A 25,810-nucleotide genomic window follows, 5' to 3' on the forward strand; every position below is an offset into this window, starting at 1 on the left:
CCTTTGGTTTGACGGGAAACCGAAGGGAAACTTAGCACTTTCGTCAGATCAGTCAACGAAATGATGAGATGGTCTAGAAGGTCCGATTTGACAGGTTGAAGTATCCAGGTGGGTGAGAAGATCTCTTGGGCTTTGTGAATAAGAACACTTTTTCAAAGCAATTAATAACGTCCTTGCAAAATGGGTCTGTGTTTCACTGGAGTTTGGAGGAAGAGGCCGCCATAGAGGTTGTGAAGTTCTATCTAAGTAACTTTCTCGTCGACCCCTTATTGCAAGACCGTAGGGACTGGATAAAGCACTTGCGTCGCAATGTCGATAAGGAAGAACATTATTTTGAATGTTAAAATTCAATAAAGCTCTAGCTTGTCTGGATACTTTTCGGACAGAGCCTGCAATCTTCCCAGGCATATAGTCTCACCCAATTGAACTTTGCTCTAGACGCCGTAGAATATATAACTATGACAAGCCGCTCAGGTAGACGAAACAATGGGGTTAACATATCAGGATCATTATTTGGGTTCATGCCCGTCTCGCCTACCAACAGTGCTCCTAGGATGGTGCTTAAAGGCAAAAGAAGGTGCAAGGATTGTTATATATTGGTGTTTATAAGGTTATTATAAATAAAAGGATGACCCAGGTTCGATTTTCAGTTCCGGTTCAAAGGCGTTAGAATCTATACTGCGAACCTTGCCTAGCAAAGTTGCCTGTTCTGCGTAGACTTTTCCGGAACAAAATTAGGATCCCGAACAAAGAACTTGTTTGGTGCACAGGACAGTTACAGTGATGTGGGTAAATAGTGGAAGTGGCACTGTATAGGTTACACATTAAGGAGGGCCAACGATTCCTTTGTTGGCTACGTCATGCAGTGGAATCCCTCTGTTCCAAGGAGCGTCCGATCATTCATTAACCAGCAAGGTTTGAAGGTAGGCTTCGGAACGCAGATATTTCCAACGATCGCAAGCATCCTTTTATAAGGAGGACATCATGTCATCTATCTTATTATACAGCGGTATCTCCACGGTCTGGCACCACTTGCAGCAGGGCGATAATTCCATTACTGGCTACACCATGCAGTGGAATCGACTGTTCCAAGGTGACCGGCAAGTGGGTCACCCTAAGAGCACCTGGTCCAGAACAGTAAAGGAGGAGTTCACACGTCTCGAAAACCCGCCAAGGGAGTTGAAACGCATTTCAGTGGTATCCTGAAAGCTATTTAGTAGTGCTAGTGTATCTTTGGACAAGGTAAGAGCAAGTACCTGCTTTCAGAGAACATCTAGATTGGATGGATCAGATCTTGTTGTATTTTGGGGAGTGAACAGATGATTCCTGGTTATCGAGGCTTATAGACATCACAATAGTGGAATTGGAAACTCAGGTTAAGTTTGTCTGAAGCTGAGTGACTTCCAACAATATGCGGTTTCCTAATACAGGGTGCGGCAGCATAATTTCCATTTTTCAAAACTCAATAAAAACTATTGTATGCATCGGAAAATATTTATTTATTTTTTATAATGTAGGCAAATGTCTAAAGTTTTTATTTACATTGTTTTGAAGATCAAATCTGTTAGGTGACGTCCCCCATTCTCCACACATTGCGTAAACCGATTTCTGGCGTTTGTCATGACTCTTGCTAGCATAGCAGGTGTTATGTTGGCAATTTCTTCTTGGATGTTGGTCTTCAAATCTTGTAGGCTTCTTGGACGGTTCACATAAACACGGGATTTCAAAAAACCCCATAGAAAAAAATCACAAGGGGACAGATCGGGAGAGCGTGCCGACCATTTCAAATCGCCTTTAATTGAGATAAGACGCTCTGGAAAGTGTTCCCTCAAAACAGCCATCGATGCTCTTGAAGTGTGCGCTGTTGCACTGTCTTGTATGAACCATGTTTCACCCAAATCCAAATCTTCTAGCCGTGGGAAAAAAAATTCTGTGGCATGTTTACATACCGGTCCGAATTCACTGTAACTGTAACCTCATTTTCCTCAAAAAATCAGGGACCAATAATTCCAGCTGAGGAAATTGCACACCACACTGTGACTTTGGGTGAATGCAAAGGCTTTTGATGCAATTCTCGAGGGTTGTTGTCAGCCCAGTAGCGTATGTTTTGTTTGTTAACCGACCCACACAAATGAAAATGGGTTTCATCGCTAAAAAAAACAATAGCACCCTCGGGAACGACATCAAGAAGAAGCTCACACGCGTTCATCCGAGAATTGAAGTCACGTTCTGAAAGTTCCTGCACTATCGCCATCTTATAGGGATGAAAATTAAGATCATCACGAAGAATTCTTCTCACAAAACGATCGGATAGTCCAAGGGTAGATGCGTGTTTGCGCGCAGAACGCCGTGGCGATCGCAACATTGACGCTCTCACTGCTTCAATGTTCTCAGGTGATTTAACGGGCCGAGGGACTCCAGTTGTTCTGTTTGTCGCACTTGCAGTTTGTCTGAATGTAGTGACCCATGTAACAATTGATTTGCGGTCTGGGACGGGAGCCAACGGAGCTAAATTAAAGCGATTCCGAAATGCACGCTGTGTTGCAATAACCGAACATCGGCTTGAAAAGTAAACCTCAACGGCAAAGGCACGCTCCTCACTATTCCAACGCATGATGGCGACTGAACCGTGTCGGGACAAAACTGAAGAGGGGATACTGTCCTCTTGAACGAGACCACTAGCGCTCCGCTATGACATCAACTAACTGAGTGGCGCGCATTTTAAAAAAGGAAGTTATGCTGCCGCACCGTGTATATTGATCCGGGTCAAATTTGACAATTCTTTTCATAACTTGGAAAACTCCACGACAAAAGTTCGGTCAGTATTTAAGGCCTCTCCTGTAACAACGACCGGAGTCAATGTGTAGGTCAAGCTATATAAGCCATAGATGACTTGTCATAAATCTTGCTTAGATGGAGAAAACGTGAATGCGTGGCCTCGTCTGACATTGGAAAGATTTCCAGATGGTTAGAACGCAACCCTGCCATCAGGATTATCAACGTATACTGTGCTGACCCTCTTAGGATGTATCAGTTCAGAAGTCGTTCTTGTTCTAGAAAATATGGTTGCTGTTAGTCGAGGATAAACAAGCAAGATACCCTTTTGAGGCGAAGAAACTGAGGGGAAGTTTTTATATCGATGATTTGCTAAGTGACCTAGGTACAAGGCGAGAGGCGAAAGTTCTCATTAATCAAATGACGGTCTTAAGGTCCGGAGGATTTAACCTATGCATGTGAGCATCGAGTAATTCTAGCCGTTGAGCGGGAAACTGGATTTCAAAGGTTCATACAAGAGTCTACATTTGCCGCCCTTGGTCGTATATATGATGAAACATAATCCACAAAGAAAGCTGGCAAAGAGATGCTTTGTGTTTAATATTCCCACGATTTACGACCCCTTTCATTGACCGGTTTCTACGACGATTACAGAAAAAATGCTGATACCAAGAATTTGGCAGTTAGATATTGGTTGGGACGAAGTTCCCTCGGACGAAATTCGGGTAGATTGAAAACGTTTTGAAATAGTGTTACTACTTCTGGAAGCCTGCCGTGTTCTCCGATGGCTCCACTACTTCAATCTGTCATACCTCACTGCTCTGTGCCAAGAACAGAGTGAAACAATTGAAAGCTCTTCCGAAGCTAGAGTTGAATGGTTCCTTAAATTGAGGACTAGACTATCAACCTTTATAGCTGCTACGGAAGAACTAGTCGGACAATAGATGAGTTCCAGATAATGCCAGACAATGTAGCTTTCGACGTAAACACTATTTATCCAGCATTTATCACCGAATTCAAAACTGTTGGCCAAAATTGAAGGATAGCTTCTTCTCTGCCGGTATGAATCAATGATCGGCTGAAAAGTTTCCCAAACAACTAGTTCAGGCCGTTGTCAATGCCTGTGATTCAGCAGTGCTGAGAAGAATACCCAGCAGGGAAGGCTTGGCTTGCTACGGTTGTAAAAAAAATAAAGAAACTCAGAGCAAAATGCCGGCAGGTCCAAAGAATTCTTCAACTATCGAAAGGAAGACTTCACTTCCAAGGATAGCTCCCTAAGTTTAAACAACTGAGGGATGATTAACAATAAGCCCCTAGGTCACAACCTTCTCAGTGGTGAAGTGTACAATAAAGGGGAGGAAGACGCCGCAATTAATTTTTTTGATAATGTAGTGGAGATACTGTTTCCGCGAGTGAAAAAAACGGTGCAGCCAATTCGGAAATCATTCTTCGTATCGAAGATGGTGAATTATAAATTAAGAGCGCATATAGCTCTTCTCGTAAACGAAAAATTGGTCACAAGTAAACCAAAGTAGAGTGCAGCTAGCTGATCTCAGCTTTGATATCAAGGCCGGGATCGACAGCATCCTAGGAGCGGAGATCTCTGGGGAGATAATTGATCGAGGTTAGCTGTTACCAATTGGAGAAACAAAACTGAGCAAAATGCCACTTCGAAGTCATCACATTCATATCCCACATCTCCAAGGTATACTTGCCAAAGGTCCTGCATTCCGTCCTCAAATGAGGAAGATTGGGACTTGCATTGTCTTCCTCACTATCCGGAAGCGGTTATCAAGTTTGAGAGCTCCAAAGGTTCGTACACTATTTAACGCTGCTTCCGTGACAACGACCGGGGTCAGTGTGAAAGGGGGCAATACATCAAGTCAAAGAAGGGTCCTGCACACTACACTTCGAGAGGCATCGCACTCACTTACTTGTTGAAACATCAGCAATATTGGCAAGACCCGCCTTGGCCTTGTTGGGGAAAGCGGTATACTAGAACGGTAGGCGACGCTTCAAGAGCTAATAAGAGTTTACATGGCATGTTTTTCCAGTCAGCTGAGAGGACCAATGTGGGGTACTGGATAAAGCACTAGCATAGCAATGTCAATAAGGAAGGATATTATTTTGAATGTTAAAATTCAATAAACCTCTAGTTATGATTATTGTTTCGAATATGAGGGATCCTAAATCCAAACTACTTGATGTTGGAGCAGGCTAAATGGAGAGTAACTTACACCCAGGATTAGGCTCAAACTATCCACGATTTAATTTGGATACATAAAGGAGCGTTTTCCACCTGTTGCCACTTTCGGTCACACTGCTTCCTGGGCAAAGGTGAGGTAGCATCTGATGAGTTGTCTTTGCTCTGAACGAAACCGTTAGTCCCTCTCTAGCTATGAATTTGTCTAGATACTTTTTGGACAGAGCCTGCAGCTTTCACAGGCGCATAGTTTCACCCAATTGAACTTTTCTCCTGACGCAGTAGAATCTATAACTAAATATGAGAAGACGCCCAGCTAGACGGAACAACGGGATAAAAACGCGGGCGTCATTAGCTGGGCGTCTCGCCTATCCACAGTGGTACTAGGATGGTACCTAAAAGCTAAAGAACACGCAAAGTTTGTTATATTTTGCCCTTTATAGGGTTATTATAAATAAAAGGGTAATCCAGGTTCGATTTTCAGTTCCGGTTCAAAGGCATTAGAATCTATACTGTGAACCCTGCTTCTGCGTAGACTTTTTGGGAACAAAATTAGGATCCCGAACCAAGAACTTGGTTGATTGGAACAAAGAACTTGGAGAGTTACCTGTGGATGATGTGGCCAGAAAACGGAAGTGGCAGTGAATAGATTACACATCAAGGAGGGGCTACGATTCCATTGATGGCTATGCCATGCAGTGGAACCCTTCTGTTCAAAGAACCGTCCGGAAAAGTTACGAAACAAATATCCAGTCATTAACCAGGAAGGTTTGCTTAGAGTTTGAGGTAGGCTTCGGAATGCAGATATTTCCAACGATCACAAATATCCTTTTGCAAGGAGAACATCATGTCATCCATGTAATTAGCACTTGAGGATGTGACATTGGATCTCCAACAATCAGAGGGTAATATGAAACGGACTACGTAGGTAGGTCACCTGTGAAAAGGACAATAGCCGACGATCAGTTGGTGGATGATTTGCCAGATGTCTTCAAAGTGCCTCCTTTTTTCTACCCAGCAAGAGAAGATGCAGGGTTTGTTCTATTTGGCTGTTTGTAGAGTTATTAAAGGTGCAAGGGTGGTCCAGGTTCGATTTTTGGTTCCGGTCGAAGGCCATTGGAATCTATATTCTGAACTTTTACCAAGTAATCATAGTTGCTATTTTGCGTGGACTTTATTCCGGTGCCAAATTGGGATTTCGAACGAAGAACTTGGTTGACGCCCAGGCCACTAAGGCCACACATTAAGGCAGAACGACAATTTCATTGTTGACTATACCATGTAGTGGAACCGACTGTTCCAAGATGGTCGGCAAATGGGTCACTCTAAGAGCACCTGGCCCAGAAGAGTATGGGAGGAATTCAGGCGTCTCAGGACGTTACGGAGGGAGTTGGAGCGCATTTCAGTGATATCCTGAAAGTTGTCTGGCAATCCTGCGGTATTCAGGCTAAGTAAGAGCTAATATCTGCTTTCAGAGAACATCTAGATTGGATGGATCAGGTGTACTATAACCTAGATACCTACCTACCTACCTTGTTGCATTCTGGGTAGGGAATAGATGCTTTATGGATATTGAAGCCCATAGGTATCACAAAAGTGAAATTGGAAACTCAGGCTAAGTTGGATAGGGCACAAATAGATCTTCATAATTTCTGCTTTGAGATATTGCATCTTGCATTCCACCCTCAAAGTTTACAAGTATGTTTTGAAATTTTGTATCGAAATTCTTGATTTGACAATCAAAATTATATTAAGGAGAACTGTGAGTATCCCTGTCAACTTGAACAAAATTTAGTAACTTTTTAAAACTCATTAAAATATCTTTTCTAATTATCTTTGAAGACAGTCATCATCAATATGGAAGAATACAGTGAAGAATCTCAAACGGAAAAATTGGAGACCACCTCAACTGAATGCCATGCAATCGAGCCACCATATTATAGACTTCTTGACAAATGCAAACAACTATTGGACAAACCACCATCAGAATATTCCGCCACTGAATCCGAAGCTTCCAACTCCATCGAATCACCGTACAATATCCTCGACCCAGATCGTTTCGTATACTTTGATTCAACATGGTTCTCGACCAAGTACCCCGAAAAGAAGAAGTCCCTCATGAAAATTGGAAGCGTAGAGTCTCCTTACTACCTGCTGGAAGGGAACAAGTATAAATATCCAGAAGCTGCTGCATTCCACGGAACTGGAAGGATTGATGAATCCTTGGAAGTATATGAAAATTATCTTTTAAGGAACGTGAAGCGCTTGATTCGAAAGCCATGGAAAGTCAATATTATGAATTTGCGAACTTGTATGACCAACGATATTCTGAACAGTATAAACCCGCAGGAGTTTCAGGATGTTCGTCAGATTGCCATGAATCTTGTGAATAGTGTCCTGGTAGATGCTGTGAACATCATCAACCAACAAATGAGAGACTCAAATCGAGACGATCTGTATGTGGTACCCGAGTATGAAAGTGAGCGGGCTCTTACCCCTTTTTCTTGGCCCCAAATGAACCATTTCGACTTGGACTATATAGAGGATGTTATCCGTAGATATGTGGAGCGGTGGGTCCTTGATCCTGGTTTTAAATTCTTCATAAGATACATATCTCAAAGATCGACCGATACCAGTGATTTTTACTACTACCAAGTGATGTTTAGTAAGCCTACGGTGGTTTGTCCAAATCCTCAAGGAACGGCCAATGTTTTTTTCACGGTGGAAGTCACACCAGTTGTGGTGGAAAAGATACCGATCCATGTAACCTATCAATTTGAGGATTACTCACAAATTCATAAGCCAGATGGACGCTTCAAATTTCAACGATTTATTATCAATAATATAATCAAGAATAAAATAAAAGTTTTCACTGAATTGGAGTTTTGATCGGTGATGTTTATTGGCTGGTGGGTGTGTCTTTTTGTGAGTGTTTTATTGTCTAAATGAAAAATGAAATTGTATCTTACTCAAGAGATTTATAATGTGATGCTTTAATTAAATAATGTTCATAGAAAGTACTTTCTTTTGACTGAGAATTTTGAATTGAAGGAAGGATGAGCGATGGGACTGCACAACGTCATGTTGGAAAGGTTCGTCCTAAAGATTTCGTGGGAGGAAGAAGAGGATTCTGCATTCTAGAGGAGGGCTCTTTCAACAAGGTAGATGTATAACATCTGATCACTTCCCCTGGAAATGGGTGCGCAATAGTAAACAAGAAATAGTCCATTCACAACTCTTAGTGTATTCTAGCCTCATTCAGGTCAATGCGATTTTAGCGGCTGAGGATTCTTGGCTACCCTCCCCCATTGCTTTCTGGTTCACCTTGAATTTCCTTGGTCCAAATAATGAAGGTCATAGCTAAGGTTGGGGTCACTGTAGGATAGACTGACGCGGAATGTAGCTCCCTAGGCCCAACCTATCTCTCTTTGAGAGTGAGCTGCCCCTCTTGTAGGGTAATGTGTGGCTTTCCAGGGGCCAAGCCTTTCATCTGCCAAGACTGTTGGTGAGTAGTGATAGCCACACCCTGTACGAGGTGACCCTACTATTAGCAAAACGGTACGGATAAAAAACCTCCCCCAATCCAAGGTGTCAACCGAACCGTGCTCATTTGCAATGGGATGTAACTGATTATATTCGAACGGAGCCTCACTGTGATTACACCCAAGAAGGGACAAGTTAATTCAAGGTCAAGATTATTATACTGCAAGGAGAACAACCAACAAAGATCACTGTTCAAAAAGCAGGGAATAACCCGATAGCTGAAAGGTTAGAGCACAAGGCTGTCGTACAGAAGGTTCAAATCTCACTGACTAGGCTGTGAATGAGTACCTGTGTCAAATTAGGGTAACAATCTCGGATGAGCGCGAGTGCCGCTACGGTTTTGAATGAAGTGCACTTCAAGACCCTGATCCAATTGGATTGTCGCACCAAAGATTATTATTATTATAAGAAAACGGAGAGCAGCGGAGATTATGCCGTATGAAGGGAATGGTCCCAAAAAATCAAAACTTAGACCCAAGAGGGGAGGAAACAAGGGCAGGACAGGTGTTTAGGCAGGAATCAGGAAGTCCGCCATTAGTTATGCTAGTGCTGCCAAGGGCATTTAATTGATCATACTGCCAAAAATATTTCCCGAGCAAACACCCATTCACGAGGAGCACGAAACAATTGAAGACTCTGTCCTCAGGCAGATGTTGAAGGAATGGACTGCGAAACTGTGTTCACCGGGATACGCTTTCAACCAGGTCATATACTGGTGGTCATATACTGCAGAGTGGCTTATGACCATGATTCCTAAATTGCCAGGCTGGAAAAAAGCAGATCTGTCAACATGTGAAGAGTCTTCAAAAGCAAGGTGGAAGGCACGGGTAGACTCCTCACGATCAGGGTAGATGACCGAAGCATGCAGGTAATTTGGGACGCGTTTTTTGAAAAACCAAGAGCTTGCATAATTCTTAAACATAACTCAAAATATATATGTCTTTCAGAGTTTCTGACCGGGGACCCTGTGGTTATCCAAGTCTCACTGGAAGCCGGGAGAAGCACCCGAGAGGCATTCGTGGTATCGCGAAACTTCCCAGGAGATGACATTCGGATTCCACTGAAGCACGTCGCTAAACTGGTGAGGTTCCGTGAGAAGAGGGCGTTACAACTTCTCCTTGGCTGCGATGCCAACACCCATCACGAACTCTGGAGAAGCAGCGACAACCATTTGAAGGGGTGAGTACCTTGTGAAACTTATTCTTTGCACTAAGTTAGAAATATATAACATAGGGAACACTCTTCAACATTTGTGACCAGCACTAGACAGGAGGCACTAGACAACACTCTAGAAAATACTCTAATGAACAAGCTGGTCAGGAATTGTAGGTTATCGGATGAGCCCTCCATGTCCGATCACAGAATAATCAGTTTCGACATTGAGGGTAACTCCGAAATAAAAAGAATAAGAGGGTATCCCAGGAGAATGGATTGGGATTTCTAAGCAACGCACCCGAGCAACCGCATGGTTCACTTTCAAGGGGCCGGCGACATCAGGAACGAACTGGGACTAAACAGTGGTGGAAAACCTCAACACAGTCGTTATTGACGCATGTGAGGCCAGTTGTCCGGCTAAGACAGTTAAGCCATCAAGACATGTATTCTGGTGGAATAGGAACCCAGCCAGAATGGGAACGGAGGTAGGAAAATTCTTGAACCGGGGACTGACTGAGGTTCAAAAATTCACTGACTGCATATAGCAATGCGATCAGGGAAGCAAAACGGAACAACTTCAGGGAATTCCGTGAAGGAATCGAACAAATCAATAGAAGCAACCTGGCCTTATAAAGCTGTAGCCAAAGATGGGCAATATCTTTTGTCTGTTTGAAAAAAGAAGATGGGACATTTGAATGAGGAGAACAGAGTATACATGCTTCTCAGAACTCATTTCCAGGGGTTCGACCCCACGGCAGCAGGCGACAAACATTCTGCCTGACATCCCAACAACGAATAAAAGGGAAAGGAGACCTGGAAACTGGCAAAAGAAATATGCTCGGAAGCTAGGGTAAGGCGGGCAGTGGGAACTTTCAAACCACTGAAATTACCCGGAGTAGATGGCATCTTCCCAGGGCTAGTCCTGAGAGGCCTGGAAATCATCTTAGAGTCCCTTCTGAGGGTGGTAAGAGGTAACATAGCCCTAGGATATATACCAAGGGCATAGAAGTCGGCAAAAGGGGTATTTATTCCGAAAACGGGTAAAAAGGATCCTTTTCACCCTACATCCTTCATACCAATTGACCTAACATCGTTCGCACTCAAAATGGTGGGGAAGGTCATAGACAGCTATACTAGAACTAACGTTCTAAAGGGTGATCCCCAACATCAGTGTCAATATGCTTACCGAGCAAGACGGTCAACTGATGCAGAGGTATCAGCTGACGGATGTACCACGAGATGACATAGAAACAAAAAAAAAATTGCACTGTGTACATTTTTGGAAATTGAAGGAGCATTCGATACATCGTACACAGAGATACAAGATGCCCCGAGTCGCAAGGGAGTGGGAAACACCCTAGCTTTCTGCATGGACAAAATACTAGAGAGTAGGTAAATGGTATTGTACCGACAGGTACAAATTCTGTTGTCATGAATACTATTCGAGGTTGTCCACAGGGCAGAGTATTATCACCGCTTATGTGGAGTATGGTAGTGGACGAACTCCTGGATATGCTAACAAATACTGGAATACAGATCCAGGGTTACGCGATCCAGGGTTCTGTAGAGGCAACTATGAGGATACCCTATGTGATCCAAACTGGACTAAGGATTACCAGTGTGTGCTGCAGGAAGGTAGGACTGAATATCAGTCCAGCCGAAACCACCATAGTACCATTCATTAGGAAACGTAAGCTTGGTCACCTGAGAACCATAAGATTACATGACATGGAGGTGAAACGAGAAACAGAGGTCAAAATTAGACCAAATCTGGAAGACGCATGTCGGAAACACTTATCGGAAAGCAAGACTCTGATGACTTGTAGGTCTATAGCAGGGAAACAGCGACGTTGCAGCCTGGAAATACTACTTTGGATATGCACTGCAATAGTAAGGCCAATGATTACCTAAGGGGCGGTAATCTGGGCAGAAAGAACTGAACTCAGCACACAAGCCGGGAGTTACACAAACTCCAAAGACTGGCTTGCATGTGTATTAATGGGGCAATAATGAGGATGACCTATGGCATTATTGGGGGTATTTCTGGGATTAACCCCACTCCATCTGCACATACAGGGCAATCTTTAGGGTTGGCGAAATATCAGTGAGGCGGGGAGCTGGCTAAATCGAAGGAAGATTTATATTCTATCTAGGAGGTATCCCGAATCATTGATACCAAGGGAAAACATGACAACGAGGTTTCACTTCGATAAGAAGTTTGAAACACTTTGAAGTAACAAGGCAAACTGGGAGAGCGTGGCTGTGACATACGGCTTAAACCAGTAACTGATTACTTGGTACACTGGCGGATCCCTCACAGCAAAGGGAGCGGGTGTCATTGGTCCAAGGAAAATGTACTTGGAGCCAATGGGTAAGCACACTAGCATATTGCAGGCGGAAATATAAGCAATAGACAGATGTGTTTCCTTTAATCACCAAACGAACTATAGGGGGCAGAACATTGCTATTCCGACTGACTGCCAAGCAGCGATCAAGGTACTTAGGTCCAACCAGGTGAACTCTAAACAGGTATGAGAAGACTGAATACGCTCGGCTCGACCAATAAGGTCTGCATACTCTGGGTTCCAGGCCATGTTGGGTTGGAAGGCAATGGGGTAGCGGACGAACTAGCCAGAAAGGGGGCAGGGACGCCTTTTATACGGGCCAAAACCCTTCTGTGCAATCGGAATCATGTCGACGACATCAAAAAAAGAAGAAGAACGGTACAGGTAACTACCCTGGGCGGGTCTAGCAAGAATAGAGCAGCCCAGGGTGCTTATTGAGCGATACGAACTCAAGCGCACAAAGGGTTTCTTAAGCCTCACAGAGAAGAACCTCCGAATCATAGTGGGAATTCTCACTGGTCACTGCCGGTTAAACTATCACCTAGGCAAATTAGAGATATCTACGGACACTGCCTGCAAGTTCTGTGTGATGAAACCTCTGTACATGTTCTGGGACAGTGTCCAGCACTTGTGCAAAGTAGGTCGAGGCATCTGGGACAACGCTTAATACCAGATGCAAAGTTGAAAGGTTTAGAATTAGGGATATTTACTAAAATTTCTAACGGTTATAGGCTTGCTTGAGATAATGTAATTAATAGGTACGCTAGAGCTAGTAAATGAGGCACAATAGTTCTTCTACGGACGCGGTGTGACTTCCCCTTAACAGTACAATCTGAATAATCTGAAACACACTAAACAAATCTAGATTGAAATACACTCAATAGATAGATGTGTATCCTTCAACCCCAAAGAAACAATAGGGTGAAGAACATTGTTATTCTGATCGACAGTCGGGTGGCTAGTAATGCCCTTAGGCCCAAACAGATGAATTCTAAAATAGTATGTGAATGCCCTCATACTAAGGTCTGGATACTCCGAGTTGTAGGTTCTTCTGCAGCTCTGCAGTCCTGCCCAGCAGATGTCCTCAATGCACAACTGCATCTCTTCCGTCTGGACCTCAACATTAAATTCTCTGTAGCATGCAGAACTGTCAGATTACTTCAGTTCGAATGTTGGACAGCAAAGTTTTACGTCCGTAGTTGCATTCTAAACAAAGTACCTCAAAGACTCTTGGCATTGCCAACGGAGTAATCGACACGCAAGTCAAGCTTGGAGAAGTGTTGCGAAGTTATGACAAGGAGTCAGTGAGAGTTTTCTGGGACATATACAATGTAGTGGAACTATATGATTTTCTGGGATTCGCCAGTGTATGGAGATACTGACCATACTGAAGCCCTGTCGATACTGGGGCTGATTCGAGCTTCAAACCTAGCATGGTCATTCTGGGTGACAGAAAAGTGGCTTTTATGGTTTCCTACTCGGATGCGACATCTTCAATTTGGTGGAGAAGTACGGAGATACACTAAACAGACTCGTCAGGTGAGAGTCACCCTTTCCTGTGATCTTGGGAATAAGAACAAAGAGGAGAACGAGCGGGCCATGCGGGGCTCCACTTTTGACAGTCCCTCGTTGAGCACATACAGCGTACTATTGGCAACTTGAAAAATGTAATCTATTTGCATTCTTTGGCAACTGCTAACTCCTGATGGCGAAGACCCATTGCCTGCGCTAAGTCAAGGAGGGTCTAATCCTGTTATAACAAGACTGGATCGCGGGAACTTTTGGGCCAGACACAAGTAAAAGCGCACAGGATTATGGCGGTTTACACTGGGTACTGAGGTATAGGCTGCTAGGCCACTAGGCTCGGCATTTTCAACATCTCCCATTGCTGAGGTTACAGAGAGGATAATTAGAACTAGGTTAGCAATTTTTTGAGGACTTAAAAGAGATTTATGGTTTCAGGGTCGGAAGCTACTATCTTTCGTAAATGCCACGGGCTACTTTCTACTCTCTCCTACCTCCTACCTCTCCTTTCGCCTCCCTTCAAATTTTTATACAGAATTAAAGTAAAACGTAACCATTGATGAGAAGTACGCCCACAACTGGATCGAACATCATAGACAATCAAAACCAATTAAATTCGAACGAACGCCTTCCTAATTTACTGAACAAGGCGTGTGTACAGGAGCCTTGATTTATGGTCCTATTTGAAATTTCATCCCTTTGCGAAGCTTTTAAATTATTGTCTCCGCCACATTACCATGTGGGAAAAAACGCCGACAACAAATATTTTGTGGAATGCGTACACATCATTTGAGAGTTCAAATATTTATTCATGGTTGCAGATGTCTTTTCCGTTTATTTTAGGGCTGTCAAGCTGGCAAACCTGAAACATCATCAACTTTAAGCGATTGTCACTGGAAACAACTCACTCATTGCTTTGCACCACTTTTAAGGCTTGGGGGTATGTGCACATGCAGACGGCAGCCTATGCCGTGATGAAGATAAACCACCAACATGACTGGGGGTGATGGAAATTAATTTGATGGAAAATCGACGTAGTTAATGAACGGGTTGTTTGCAATTTAGAAAATTGACATTCGCAATATTTCATCTCGTCAGATGGAAACGAGTGGTGAAGTACATTGGAAAAATTAAGGGAGAGCTCCCTATGCACCCCAGTCTACATTTCGGATCAGGCCTTCCCTGCTCCCGACCTACCCTGCGAACATCAAATGCTCTCTCGTTCCAGTATCTTTTTTTGTAATTAAAAGCCCCTCAAGGAACGAACTTTCATAATAAAAACCGCTCATTGTAATTGAACCCCGCCCTTTGCCAGAATATTATTTCTTTGAAATTTCAAACTTCCAAAAGCTCTCTTCCTTTCTTTTCAACACTTAAGCAAATATAAATTTAATCTTCTTGTCGTTATCCTTTAATTGCAAAAATTCAAGCAAATCACTTAGCCCCTCACGAAAAAGATGAAGACTTGGAAATATATTTCATCCCCGCGAAGCTATCTCGAGTTGTGTCCGTTACATGAAAATAAGTTAGTGTATGAGAAGTGAAATCGACAGGACGAATAGATGAACGGGAGGAGGGACATGATGACGGCAAGATAGGTCTCTAAATTCTCACTTGGATTGCTTTGCTTGGGCCTGCCTGGGCGATTTGCTCCTCGTGATGGACACGAAACAGACGCAAGTCAGTTTTATGGAGAGAACTTTCTAACTTTTAATCAACTTAAAGTTATCCTTAATGTCCTTAGAGACAAAGATTGTCCTTTTATTTAAAATGAATTTTCTTGATTGAGATAAAATCTATTCCCCAATGGACTAAGTTCGGTCCCCGCTTTGATTATATGGTCCGATTTTATAAAGAAGTCATTTTATGATGTGGGTTGGGCTTGTTCGGAGAAATGATGGAAAGTAGGAGCCGTCCTGGTTCGGGGATGGAGTGCGATTTTACTTTTATTTGATTTAGTATTGAGACTTGAGTTGATCCAAGTATTCCGTTGTTGGTGCTGCGATGCGCAAATAGTGGGATTATTTTTAATTAAAATTTTCCAAACCTGTACGCATATTTGAAAAATTTGTGTCCGGTCTGTTCTTTGGTTTCCAAATCATAACCTCGGTGGGAAATTCTGACAAGCAGAGCTTTTAAGAAAACTGTCTAAAAGTGAGATGAAGACTTAGGAACTAAGTCCTCCAAAGGACTTAGTGGGCTGGAATTGGAGCTTATTTAATATTGTCGAGGCTCATTATGATGGGATAGATGCGGAGGGGACTTTTAGATTGCTTACAGCTAGTGCGTTGGAAAGACAACTGGATAGCTCTGTTGACTATCCTGAGAAGGGAACCAGGAGGGATTTTGTCCAAAGCTTCGGGAAATGCTTGCCAAAATTAGTATCACTCCTAATTAATTTCCGGGCACCGTAATAGTCATTTTATTCGAAATATTTTGGTAATTTGTGAATACCATGCCAGTAGAATTAACTGTCTTTGGAGGTGAATCACTCAGTGAGCCATTTCCGCAAATTTTCGTAGGAGTCGAAGCGCTTCTCAGAAAGTGCGTTACCCAAAGAGGCAAAGAGGTGGTAATCCGATGGAGCCAGGTCTGGTGAGTAAGCCGCATGGTTAAGCACCTCCCACTTGAGTTTTTCCAGCGTGTCGCGAACGACTTTCGACTTATGCGATGGTGCATTGCCATGGAGCAAAATCACCTTCTTCTGTCTTTCTTGATATTCATTTTTCATTTGTTGTTTATAGCGAACGGCGTTCACAGTTCCACCAGGTTTCAGCAGTTCAAAGTAGACCACACCGGTCTGGTCGCACCACACAAACAGCATGACCTTCCGACCATGACGATTTGGTCGTGCCGTCGATGTCGATGCACCACCTGGACTCACCCACGATTTATTGCGTTTAGGGTCCTCCAAGGAAATCCACTTTTCGTCGCCCGTAACAATACGATGGAGAAAAGACTTTCTTTTGTATCGTTGAAGCAGCATTTCATACGTCACTTTTCAGTTCTCCATTTGTCTCTCGGTCAGTTCATACGGCACCAATTTCCCACACTTCTGAATTTTTCCCATGTCTCCTAGACGTTTCGAAATTGCTTGCTTTTGAACTCCCAACGTATCTGCAAGCTGTCCTTGCATTTGCGTGTTGTCTTCATCCAATAATGTTTGCAATTCGACGTCATCAAACGATTCTCGCTTGCCGGAGCGTGCGGCGTCGCTCAGGCCGAAATCTCCATTTTTGAATTGTCGAAACTACGTTTCACATGTTCGAAGTGTTAATTGCACGATCGCCATAAACTTCCACAAGTCCACAGTGGCTCTCGGCACCTTTTTTCCTTGATTGAACATGAAAAGCAGTGCATGGCGCATATGCTCGAAATTCGGTACGTACGCCGACATTTTTGACGCGCAATAAAAACTTGCTGGAGGAGCTTTTTGGGAAAACGTCAACGCAGTTTAGACACTCGACAACAACTAAATAAAATGACAGGTATGTGCGACCAACAGCGACACAAACCATAGAACGGCATCAATCGGAAAAAAAAGCCGGGAATTAGTTAGGAATTGTATAATTACTTTGAAGGTGGTAATCAAGTTTCGATGGGAAAATATCACCTGCCAGGGAATGCAGGGAAAATTTTGTTGTTTTGGATGCTTACGTGCAAGTCAATTGTTTTTCCAAACACAGCTTTCAATTTTCTCTAAACAAAAACTACCCTTATATAGCCCAATTGGAGACCATTTAGCTTAAAGCTTAACCCATTCATATTGTCAACCCAAGGGAGGAAGACAAACGACTACTTTAAAAACTCCAGGAAAGCTGAGAGCACTTTGTGAGTACCGTGGACCATTCACTCTAGGCTTCACGAATAGTAGGAGGCGGTCCCTCTACCGAGAGGAAAAGATTTCAAGGAGCCAAAAGTCCAGGACCATATAACCTAGACAGATAATTACCGATGACGAATCCCGAAGTACCTCAATTCAGGGCGATCCTTGACAAAATGAATCCAGCTGGTCTACAGGTTGCCTTATGAAAGTAACGCGTATCATTTTATTATGATCGAACTATGCATCGAAGCGCGATCAGACCGGCAGGAGATTGTGCAAGGGGTTCTGTCCTTTCAAATGCGCCTTGTCTTAGTTTGCTCTGAACAGTAGGAGTGTTAGGATGTGTCTTTATGCGAAGTCTGTTTTTCGATTGCGTCACTGTTTAATGGAGCGCTCACTGGAAAAGCGGTACGTGATGAAGTTTTGTATGCGGCTTGTGTGTTCGAGCACGATCCAGAATTCAAAAGACAGAGCTCCTATTGGCACACATAACCTTCTCCCAAACTCATAAAATCGCGCATGAGCAAGTCTCGCATCAAAACAATGCTGATTGTCTTCTTCGAGGTCTAAGGAGTCGTCCATTTTGAGTTTGTACCGGAAGGAAAAATTGTGAAGCCCAGCCTTTTACCTGGAGGTGTTCAAGAGACTGAACCGACGGGTCGCATGCATCAGTCCTGACATCAAAGATCAAGTTCCGCCACGACAATGCCCCCAACCGTAGGGCCTTCGTAGTTACAATTGCCTGACCTAGAACAAGACCTCTTTGGTGCTCCAGCCTTCTTACAGCTCTAACTTGGCTCCTTGTGACATGTTTTTTTTGTTCGCCCGATTGAGAAAGCACTGGGAGTTGGTGGAGAACATTCAAGCGCAAGTTACAAGGTCCCTGAGGGGCATTCTAGTCAAGGAGCTTCAGGGTGTTTTCCAGGCGTGGCAGAACCGTCTCCACAGATGTATTGATGCAGGAGGAGACTATTTTGAAGAGTTTTAACCGTATGTACCAATGGGATGAATAAATCTAGTTTTCCTGGCAAACGCGCATTGCTTTTATAATGCACCCTGTAGCTCCCATTGATCCTCGCGTCTCTCAAATGTAAATATTTGAGATGCCCCTTATTGAAATGCTGGTGATCAGCTCAGACATTTGACGGCGCGATAATTGAGTTGGTCGACACTATGCCTTCTCGTTGCCTGGAGTCGAACCACGGTCCGTCATGGATATTTGTGTTCGTTCTTGCGCTCTCCCGCTGCTATAGATTTATCACCAAAATCAGAGCATGGTCTTATGACCAATCCAACCACATTATACATATCTTGCCAAAGTTTTTTCCTCCCTATATACCTACGTATTATGGCCCTTTTAACGCTTCTACGTAGAAAAGCCTTGGAGTATACATGACTCAAATACAGTCTGTTGAGGGTCGTGATTGTGGGAGTGGTTTGCCAATCAATGAATTCTGGTAGTTTCACAGGCAGTGGGAGGAAAGAGACTATCAAAAACCCGTCTGGAGATTTCTTGGTACCCTACCTGTGAGTCCTTGTTGATCCTGTTTTGAAAGTTATTGTTAGATGGGACCCACTAGAGATGGCCCCTTTAACCTCATAGTGCGCCATTTTATTTAGGTGGATTCCATTTTTTGCCGGAACCAATATGACTTTTACCTTTTGGATGTTCGATGGTTAGTCTTTTGGGTTTTGAACAGTGAGCGGGCTTTTGGAGAGTCCGTTATAATGACTACTTTTTCATATGCTCCATCTTTGGCCAGCAATGTAGCCTGCTTGATACCCATGAGTTTCGCAGAGAGGACCGTCATCGCTCTCATTCTATAACCTCCCTTTATATGGGGCGATGCTGAGACCACAGCATAACTTGCGAAATCATTTCTTCCGCATCATTTTAGTTTGTTTTTGACTTTTCCATCCACTCTTGGGGTAACCAACTCCAGCTGTCCTGTTCAGTCCATTCCAGGTTCCAGCTTTCTAGTTGAGCAATAACGCTCATGAAATACCATGAGGCCAAAAACTTCCCTGAAAGATTTATGTGCTTTTGAGAGACTATTGTTGAAAGACGAGTTTTCTATCATTAGTTTATAAGAGGTTGGTGAAGCTCCTTTAATCCTAATCAACTCATTGGTTGCTAAGAGGTTTTTTTTAAGTTCGTGTGGGGGTTGATTAGCAAGGGTATGGGCAACATGGAAGGGTGCTGATTTGATTAGGCTCAGGCACCTTTGAAGCTGAGTGGCAACTACAGAATCTACCTTATTGTCTAGATATTTGGGTGATCCAATAATAGAAGTGGTAGAGCCGCGAAAACCGGTCAAATCACTACTTGAAATAGCTTGACCGCTTCTTTGAGTTTGAGGGCCCAAGAAAAGCCCGTAGAGAAGTTGAAGTTCTTTTGCCGCTTTTATTGCCTTTCCGATCATGTTGGTGATGCGATTTTTAATTGACATGGTGCGATTCTGTTCTTTTTTTAAAGTAATTACGCTGGAGTTGTCAAAATTCATGTGTTTTCTTATGGAGAGTGGTTGTGAATAAATTAAAGAGGGCCGGGCTTAGAACGCTTCCCTGGGGAAGGCTATTTCTAACTATTTCAGACCATTCGTCCAGCATCAGGCGCCTAACTTCAAGAAACCTCAACATCCACGTGTAGATGCCATCAACATCATCAACGGCGCAACAACCGGTATCCGGTCTAAGTCTGCCTTAACAAGGAACTCTAGACACCCCGGTTTTGTGCCGAGGTGCACCAATTCGATATCCCTAAAAGCTGTCTGGCGTCCTGACTTAGGCCATCGTTCCATCTCAGGCAGAGTCTGCCTCGTCTTCTTTTCTATCATAGATACCTTTATAAGTCCGGATAGCTGAGTGGTTAGAGCACAAGGCTATCGTACGGAAAGGTCGCGGTTCAAATCTAACTGGTGGCAGTGGAATTTGTATCTTGATTTGACGTCGGACACCAGTCGACTCAGCTGTGAATGAGAGTACCTGAGTCAAATCAGAGTAATAATCTCGGGCGAGCGCAATGCCGAGCACATTGCCTCCTACAGGCTATCTTGTAGTGTACCGTTACGGTCTTGAATGAAGTGCTCTAACGGGCTGGGTCACCCTCAATCCAAATAGATTAATTAACCCGCTCATCGCAACCTATTGAACCAGATTTTATCGACAACCAGACAGTCGGGGTATCGCTCATAGATTTTGTCGTTATGTAGGCTACGTCCATCCTCATGTAGGGGGCCAAAAATTCTTCGGAGGATTCTTCTCTCGAATGCGGCCAGGAGTTCATAATTTTTCTTGCCAAGAACCCAAGTCTCCGAGGAATACATGAGGACTGGGAAGATCATAGTCTTGTACAGAAAGAGCTTTGACCCTATGGTGAGACGTTTTGAGCAAAACAGTTTTCGTAAGCTGAAATAGGTTCTGCTACCAGCCAACAACCGAGCGCGAATTTCATCGTCATAGCTGTTATCGGTTGTGATTTTCGATCCTGGATAGGAGAAATTTTCAACGCTCTCAAAGTTGAGTCCTCTATTTTTATTGTTTTCGTTTGACCAGTGCGATTTGATGTTTTTCGTTCTTTGGTTTTTGGACTTGACGTTGCCACCATGTACTTCGTCTTGCCTTCATTAATGTACAGTCCGAGATTTCGCGCCCCATGCTCCATTTAGATTAAGGTAGGCTGTACATCTGGTGGTCAAAGGGTAATATAGGATCCAGGGCGAAACGTAGATTGGTGCCCACGATGAAGATTAAAACCTAGGAAACGTCTGCTGAACCAACACCACTACCAAACTCTACCTCTCCCCCGCGCAGGGACCGCTGGGACCTTTTTCTTAACGCAAAGCTTCAGACGGAGAAGGATGAAGGCGGGTCTCCTGCGCCTAAAAACGGGGCAAATTGTACCAACTGGTCCTCCAAGTTGGAAGTTGGGTAGGGCTGACAACCCAACCCAACCCAACCCAAACCAATGTTACGAAGCCACAGAAGGTGTCTCGGAGAGGATGGACTTTACAACAGCAAACTTCCGGAACTCATGGCGCGAAAATAAAAGCCTTGTAAAACTTTCGAAATGAGACCCCTTTAGAGCATACTATGCCCTGCCAAAGCTCTGTGATGTCCCCAAAGGGCATGGTGTTGATGAAACTCTAATTAAGTGGATCTAAGTTATGCTAATGCAAAGAGTGCTGCGTGCTGGAGTGGGTGTTGATCGCTATCTATCGCTGAGTACTTCTGCCCAGTACTGCGCGAACTGCAAAATCTGCCAATACACGTTCAATCTTATGCGGATGACGTAGCTGTGCTGGTTTTTGGTCGAGATCTCGGAATGGTGTGGAGAATAATACAACGCGCCGTTGATTCCATTGACAGTTGGTGCCCCAGGTATGGACTCTCAATAAATCCAAATAAAACCACAATGGTATTATTTCTAAAAAGGAGGAAACTGAATGGTCTTTGCCTTCCAGAGATGAGGGGTACAATCCTTCAACTCTCCGAGGAAGTGAAATATCTTGGAGGACTTTTGCCTCGACATGGGGACTTAGGTCTCAGGTAGTAATGTCAATATATGTTGCCATCATTAGGCCGATATTCGGTTATGAATCCGTAATGTGGTGGATTAAGGTGAAACAAAAGAGTTCTCGCTGTGAACTACCCACACTGCAAAGAACTGTGTGCCTGAGTACCACCGTTGGCATAAGCGCAAAATCCAGCACAGCTCTGAATGCATTACTCGATTTTCAGTCCTTGGATTTGTTTATTCAGAGCACTGCAATGACAGTAGTAGACTAATTGGGAAACAATGGACATGGAGGCACAGAGCATTGGAAGGGTTGTTCTGATCCGCACACATCTGTTTGATAGAAGACATGAGGTTATCTTGAAACAAACAGAAAACTGAAACGAATCAGAAGAATGCGAACCAGGATATATTGACGTCTTCTCCACCGATGGTTCGAAAACAGAACAGGGTTCTAGAGCAGTGGTCTATCTCTCGGAAAAAACGGGAAGTGAGCTTTTCCTTTGGGACAATATTCATCGGTTTTTCAGGCTGAAGTGTATGGGATTCTAAGAGCGGCAACCTGAAGGATTGACCAGCGGGTGAAGAACATTAAGCAGCTCTTTGATTACTTCAAAATTCGTTCAGGAATGTAGAAATTTATTGAATTCTATTTCTAGATTCAAACTACTCTGGTTACCAGTAATTGTGGTATAGAGGGAAATGAAATGCCTTAGAAAAAGAGGGTTGAATTTTTCCCATGCTCGCACCGGAACCAGTAACTGGGGTGTCAGTAGCATTGGCTGATGCTGCTGTGAAAACTTGGGAACAAGTTTCCCATAATGACAGTTTAATGCTGCTAAACCTTTCCTGTCAGAACCAAACAAAGATACGACAAAGTTTATCCTGCCGAAAAGCAGGAAGACTTGGAGAAGTAGTGTCGGCATTCTGAGAGGACTTAAATCACTAGCTGGGCATATGTCCAGAATAGGAATTCTCCAAGATGATATGTGTCCTTCCTGTAATGAGGCAGCGGAATCCATGAAACATTTTCCGCCAAGGGCCGCATCAGATATCAGATTTTCGGTGCTGATGGGCTACAACTGCAGTGGGAAGCATCGCATCCACCAATGGAAATCCTGCGATACATAAGTGAATCCGGTATATTCAATTGGACAGGACAATCGAGTACAATGGACCACTATAGTCTGAGTGCTCAGAGGCTTTGCTTCTCTGCACACACAACAGGTAAGAGGATGGGCAAGAACATAGGAGTCACCTGAAACAGCGATGACTGTATAATGACTAGATAATGGTCCTTAGTTGAAAAGTTACCTGCTACCCTTGGCAATAAGACAAATATCTGCCTCCTTTCCTTTCCTCCTTCGAAACTTAATCAATAGATTTCGACGATGAGATTATAGTGGAATTTTCAAGATCATAAAAGGGTTCTCTGGTAACTTAGCCTTCTACGATGAAAAAACCTTTTTAGCGACAGTCTAGGTTGTGCTTTCCATATTTTCTCGGGAGAAATGATGGTTGCAACATTGTGCTAGTGATCCTGAACATTTTTTTGACAATCTGACATTCGCTTCTTTCGCAAAATTATTAACAAACTTTTATAAAAACAATACAGGGTTGAAAACTGTTCAGCCCACATTGGGCGCCTTTTTGAAAATGTGATAATTTTGGCACTACCCCCTTAATAGGAGAGATATTGATTAAGCTTCCTTCTTCACCTATGTAACATTGCACTTTAAATTCAGTTGACACCCGTGAAAGGGATCATCTACCCTCAAGATGATCCCCAAAACCATTCTCAACATTGTTCGCTCGTAATTCAAGCATATGTTAGCCATTTTGAATTGAGATTCATTTCTACCTCCCTACGCTCGACTAAGCTCAAGGACTTTAACTTTAATTACACATGGAACTTAACCTACATCAATGGCCATACAGGATTTGATTAGACAACAAATCCTTCAAAGGTGGATTACCATCCACTGTTCAATATCCCCCGAAACATCAAGAGACAAATGCGACAATTGGGAGTGCTATCATGTGAAATTCGAGACCAAATCACTTGAGTGGTTAATAAACATTGATTTCGAACAGAAATATCTATTCTGTCGCATCTAAGGAGCTCTATCTTGTATCTCGTCCTTTCCAAATGAAATTACTTGGAATTGTGTAGTCAGTTTGCTGATTTGAATGTTATGTCCTCGACCGCAATCTACAACATACACACCAACATTTGCGTGCGGGTGTAAGCTGAAATCATTGTTAATCTAATTATTGCTGTTATCGTTCTGTTGTTATTTCGTGTGTTATTGTATGTAGTCTGGTGTCCCGCTGGACCATTAGTAGGGGGGAAGTTTCCTAGTTTCCTATCCGGCACTTAGGCGGTAGCATGATTACATCGGTCGTAACAAATGAGGGTAGTAAAGGTGTGAATTAGAGAAGGTAGGGTCTGGGTAGGGAAAAGCTAGTATTTTTCGGAAAAGTGTGTTATTGAAATCTGGCATTAACATTGCTGATGGTCCTTGGTGTGGGAGGTCATATCAAATTCAGACTTGGTACGCAAGCAACGCGAGCTGGATTACCTTTAACTTGACTTTTCGTGCCATTTATCCCGAAATTTCCCAGACGGTGGTCGGATAAATATCGGCTTTCGCTTTTGTTAAAGTGATGTATTTTCTAGGAAATTTTAACGCAGAGATGACAAAAGCTTCGACAACAAACATTTTGCAATTTTATCCTGCTTGGCTTCAAGAGCGTATCGATTACCGCCGGGGGCGAAATCGTTTCGAATTCAACGAGGTTGGAGCTTTCAAGTGGGAGAGGTTTGTTTCCATGTAATTTTGGTATTTGAATTTTTAGTTGTTTACTCTCTAAGGTGACCCGAAACCTAGCACCAAAGGTTTCGCTGGAAAATGCAAATTGATTCCGATTAAATTTGCTTAATTTCTCTCCACGTTATTTTTGATTCTGATGGTGGCAGGAAAATCTTTAATCACACTTTGTCCCAGTGGTTGAATTTGCGAGACAGCAAACAATTTTCCAGAATTTGTGTACTGCGGAAGTAAACAAACAACACGTTGATGATGGAAAACTCACAAAGTCATTAAAGTGGCAAAAATTTTCTTTCCAATTAATTTCTGGGTCCTTCCGTCTCTCAATTCGGGATATCCTTAGAGGGCAGATTATGTTCGTAGTTTGTTTGTTTCGGTGTCTTTGAGTATCTTTCAATGGAATGGAGATAAAGTACGATTGGACATTGGGAATCCTTATTTTTCCGAAAAATTCCGTTATCAAAGGAGAAGATCCGATCCAATTAAGCAGAAATCAAGTCCTCAGTTTAAGCATTTTCTCCTGGGATAGAAAATTTTGCATGTGGAAAAACGAAGAAACCTAGCCTCGAATTAAAGTAAGAGATCTAAATTTTTCTCAATGAAACGCCATCTACGTGATAAGTGCGACAAAATTTCAAACAGTTTTCAAGAGAATGGAACTGTTAAGGATCTATTCCGAGAACCCGTCCTAATATTCAGCCACGTGCGTCCATTTACCTTCGAATGGTACGCTTTTCTACGAAGCGAGCAGCTTTCCAACGGAGCTAATTTCTAGGAGCCGCTATCATGGATTCAACAAGGACAACACAGAATACAATCTTAGGTAGCCAAGTAGACCATTCAAATCTCAGGGAGCAAATCTCTCTAAAGAGATGCTTCAGATGCCTCGATTTCGGCCATTTTGCGGCGGCATGCACTAGCCAGCAGAGTTGCAGGAAGTGTGGGGAAGAGGGCCACCTCATCAAAGATTGCACTGGAGATCCACGGTGTTCTTTCAGAGCGGTAATATGGGTTTCGGCGAGCCCGTTCTACGGTCGATGCAGTAGCAAAGGTCGTGGAATTGGCTCGAAATGCAATGGCCATGGGCAAATG

At 43.3% G+C, this 25,810-nt stretch overlaps 2 protein-coding genes across 3 annotated transcripts in view; one reads left to right on the forward strand and one right to left on the reverse strand.

The window, feature by feature from the left end:
* LOC119654509 (TWiK family of potassium channels protein 7) overlaps positions 1-25,810 on the reverse strand; it is a 644,233-nt gene that overhangs the window by 53,106 nt on the left and 565,317 nt on the right. The window lies entirely within an intron of this gene.
* On the forward strand, positions 6,698-7,987 carry LOC119654510. The gene is made up of 2 exons (XM_038059948.1): positions 6,698-6,740; positions 6,825-7,987. The coding sequence occupies exon 2, from the start codon at positions 6,836-6,838 to the stop codon at positions 7,865-7,867; it is 1,032 nt and encodes a 343-aa protein (XP_037915876.1). The 5' UTR covers positions 6,698-6,740; positions 6,825-6,835; the 3' UTR covers positions 7,868-7,987.

This window comes from Hermetia illucens, chromosome 4 (assembly GCF_905115235.1).
Source record: "Hermetia illucens chromosome 4, iHerIll2.2.curated.20191125, whole genome shotgun sequence".
In the NCBI taxonomy this organism is placed as follows: Eukaryota; Metazoa; Arthropoda; class Insecta; order Diptera; family Stratiomyidae; genus Hermetia; species Hermetia illucens.

Bases quoted from the DNA above. Each gene is read 5' to 3' on its own strand.
- LOC119654510 (XM_038059948.1), top strand. From the start codon at position 6,836: ATGGAAGAATACAGTGAAGAATCTCAAACGGAAAAATTGGAGACCACC.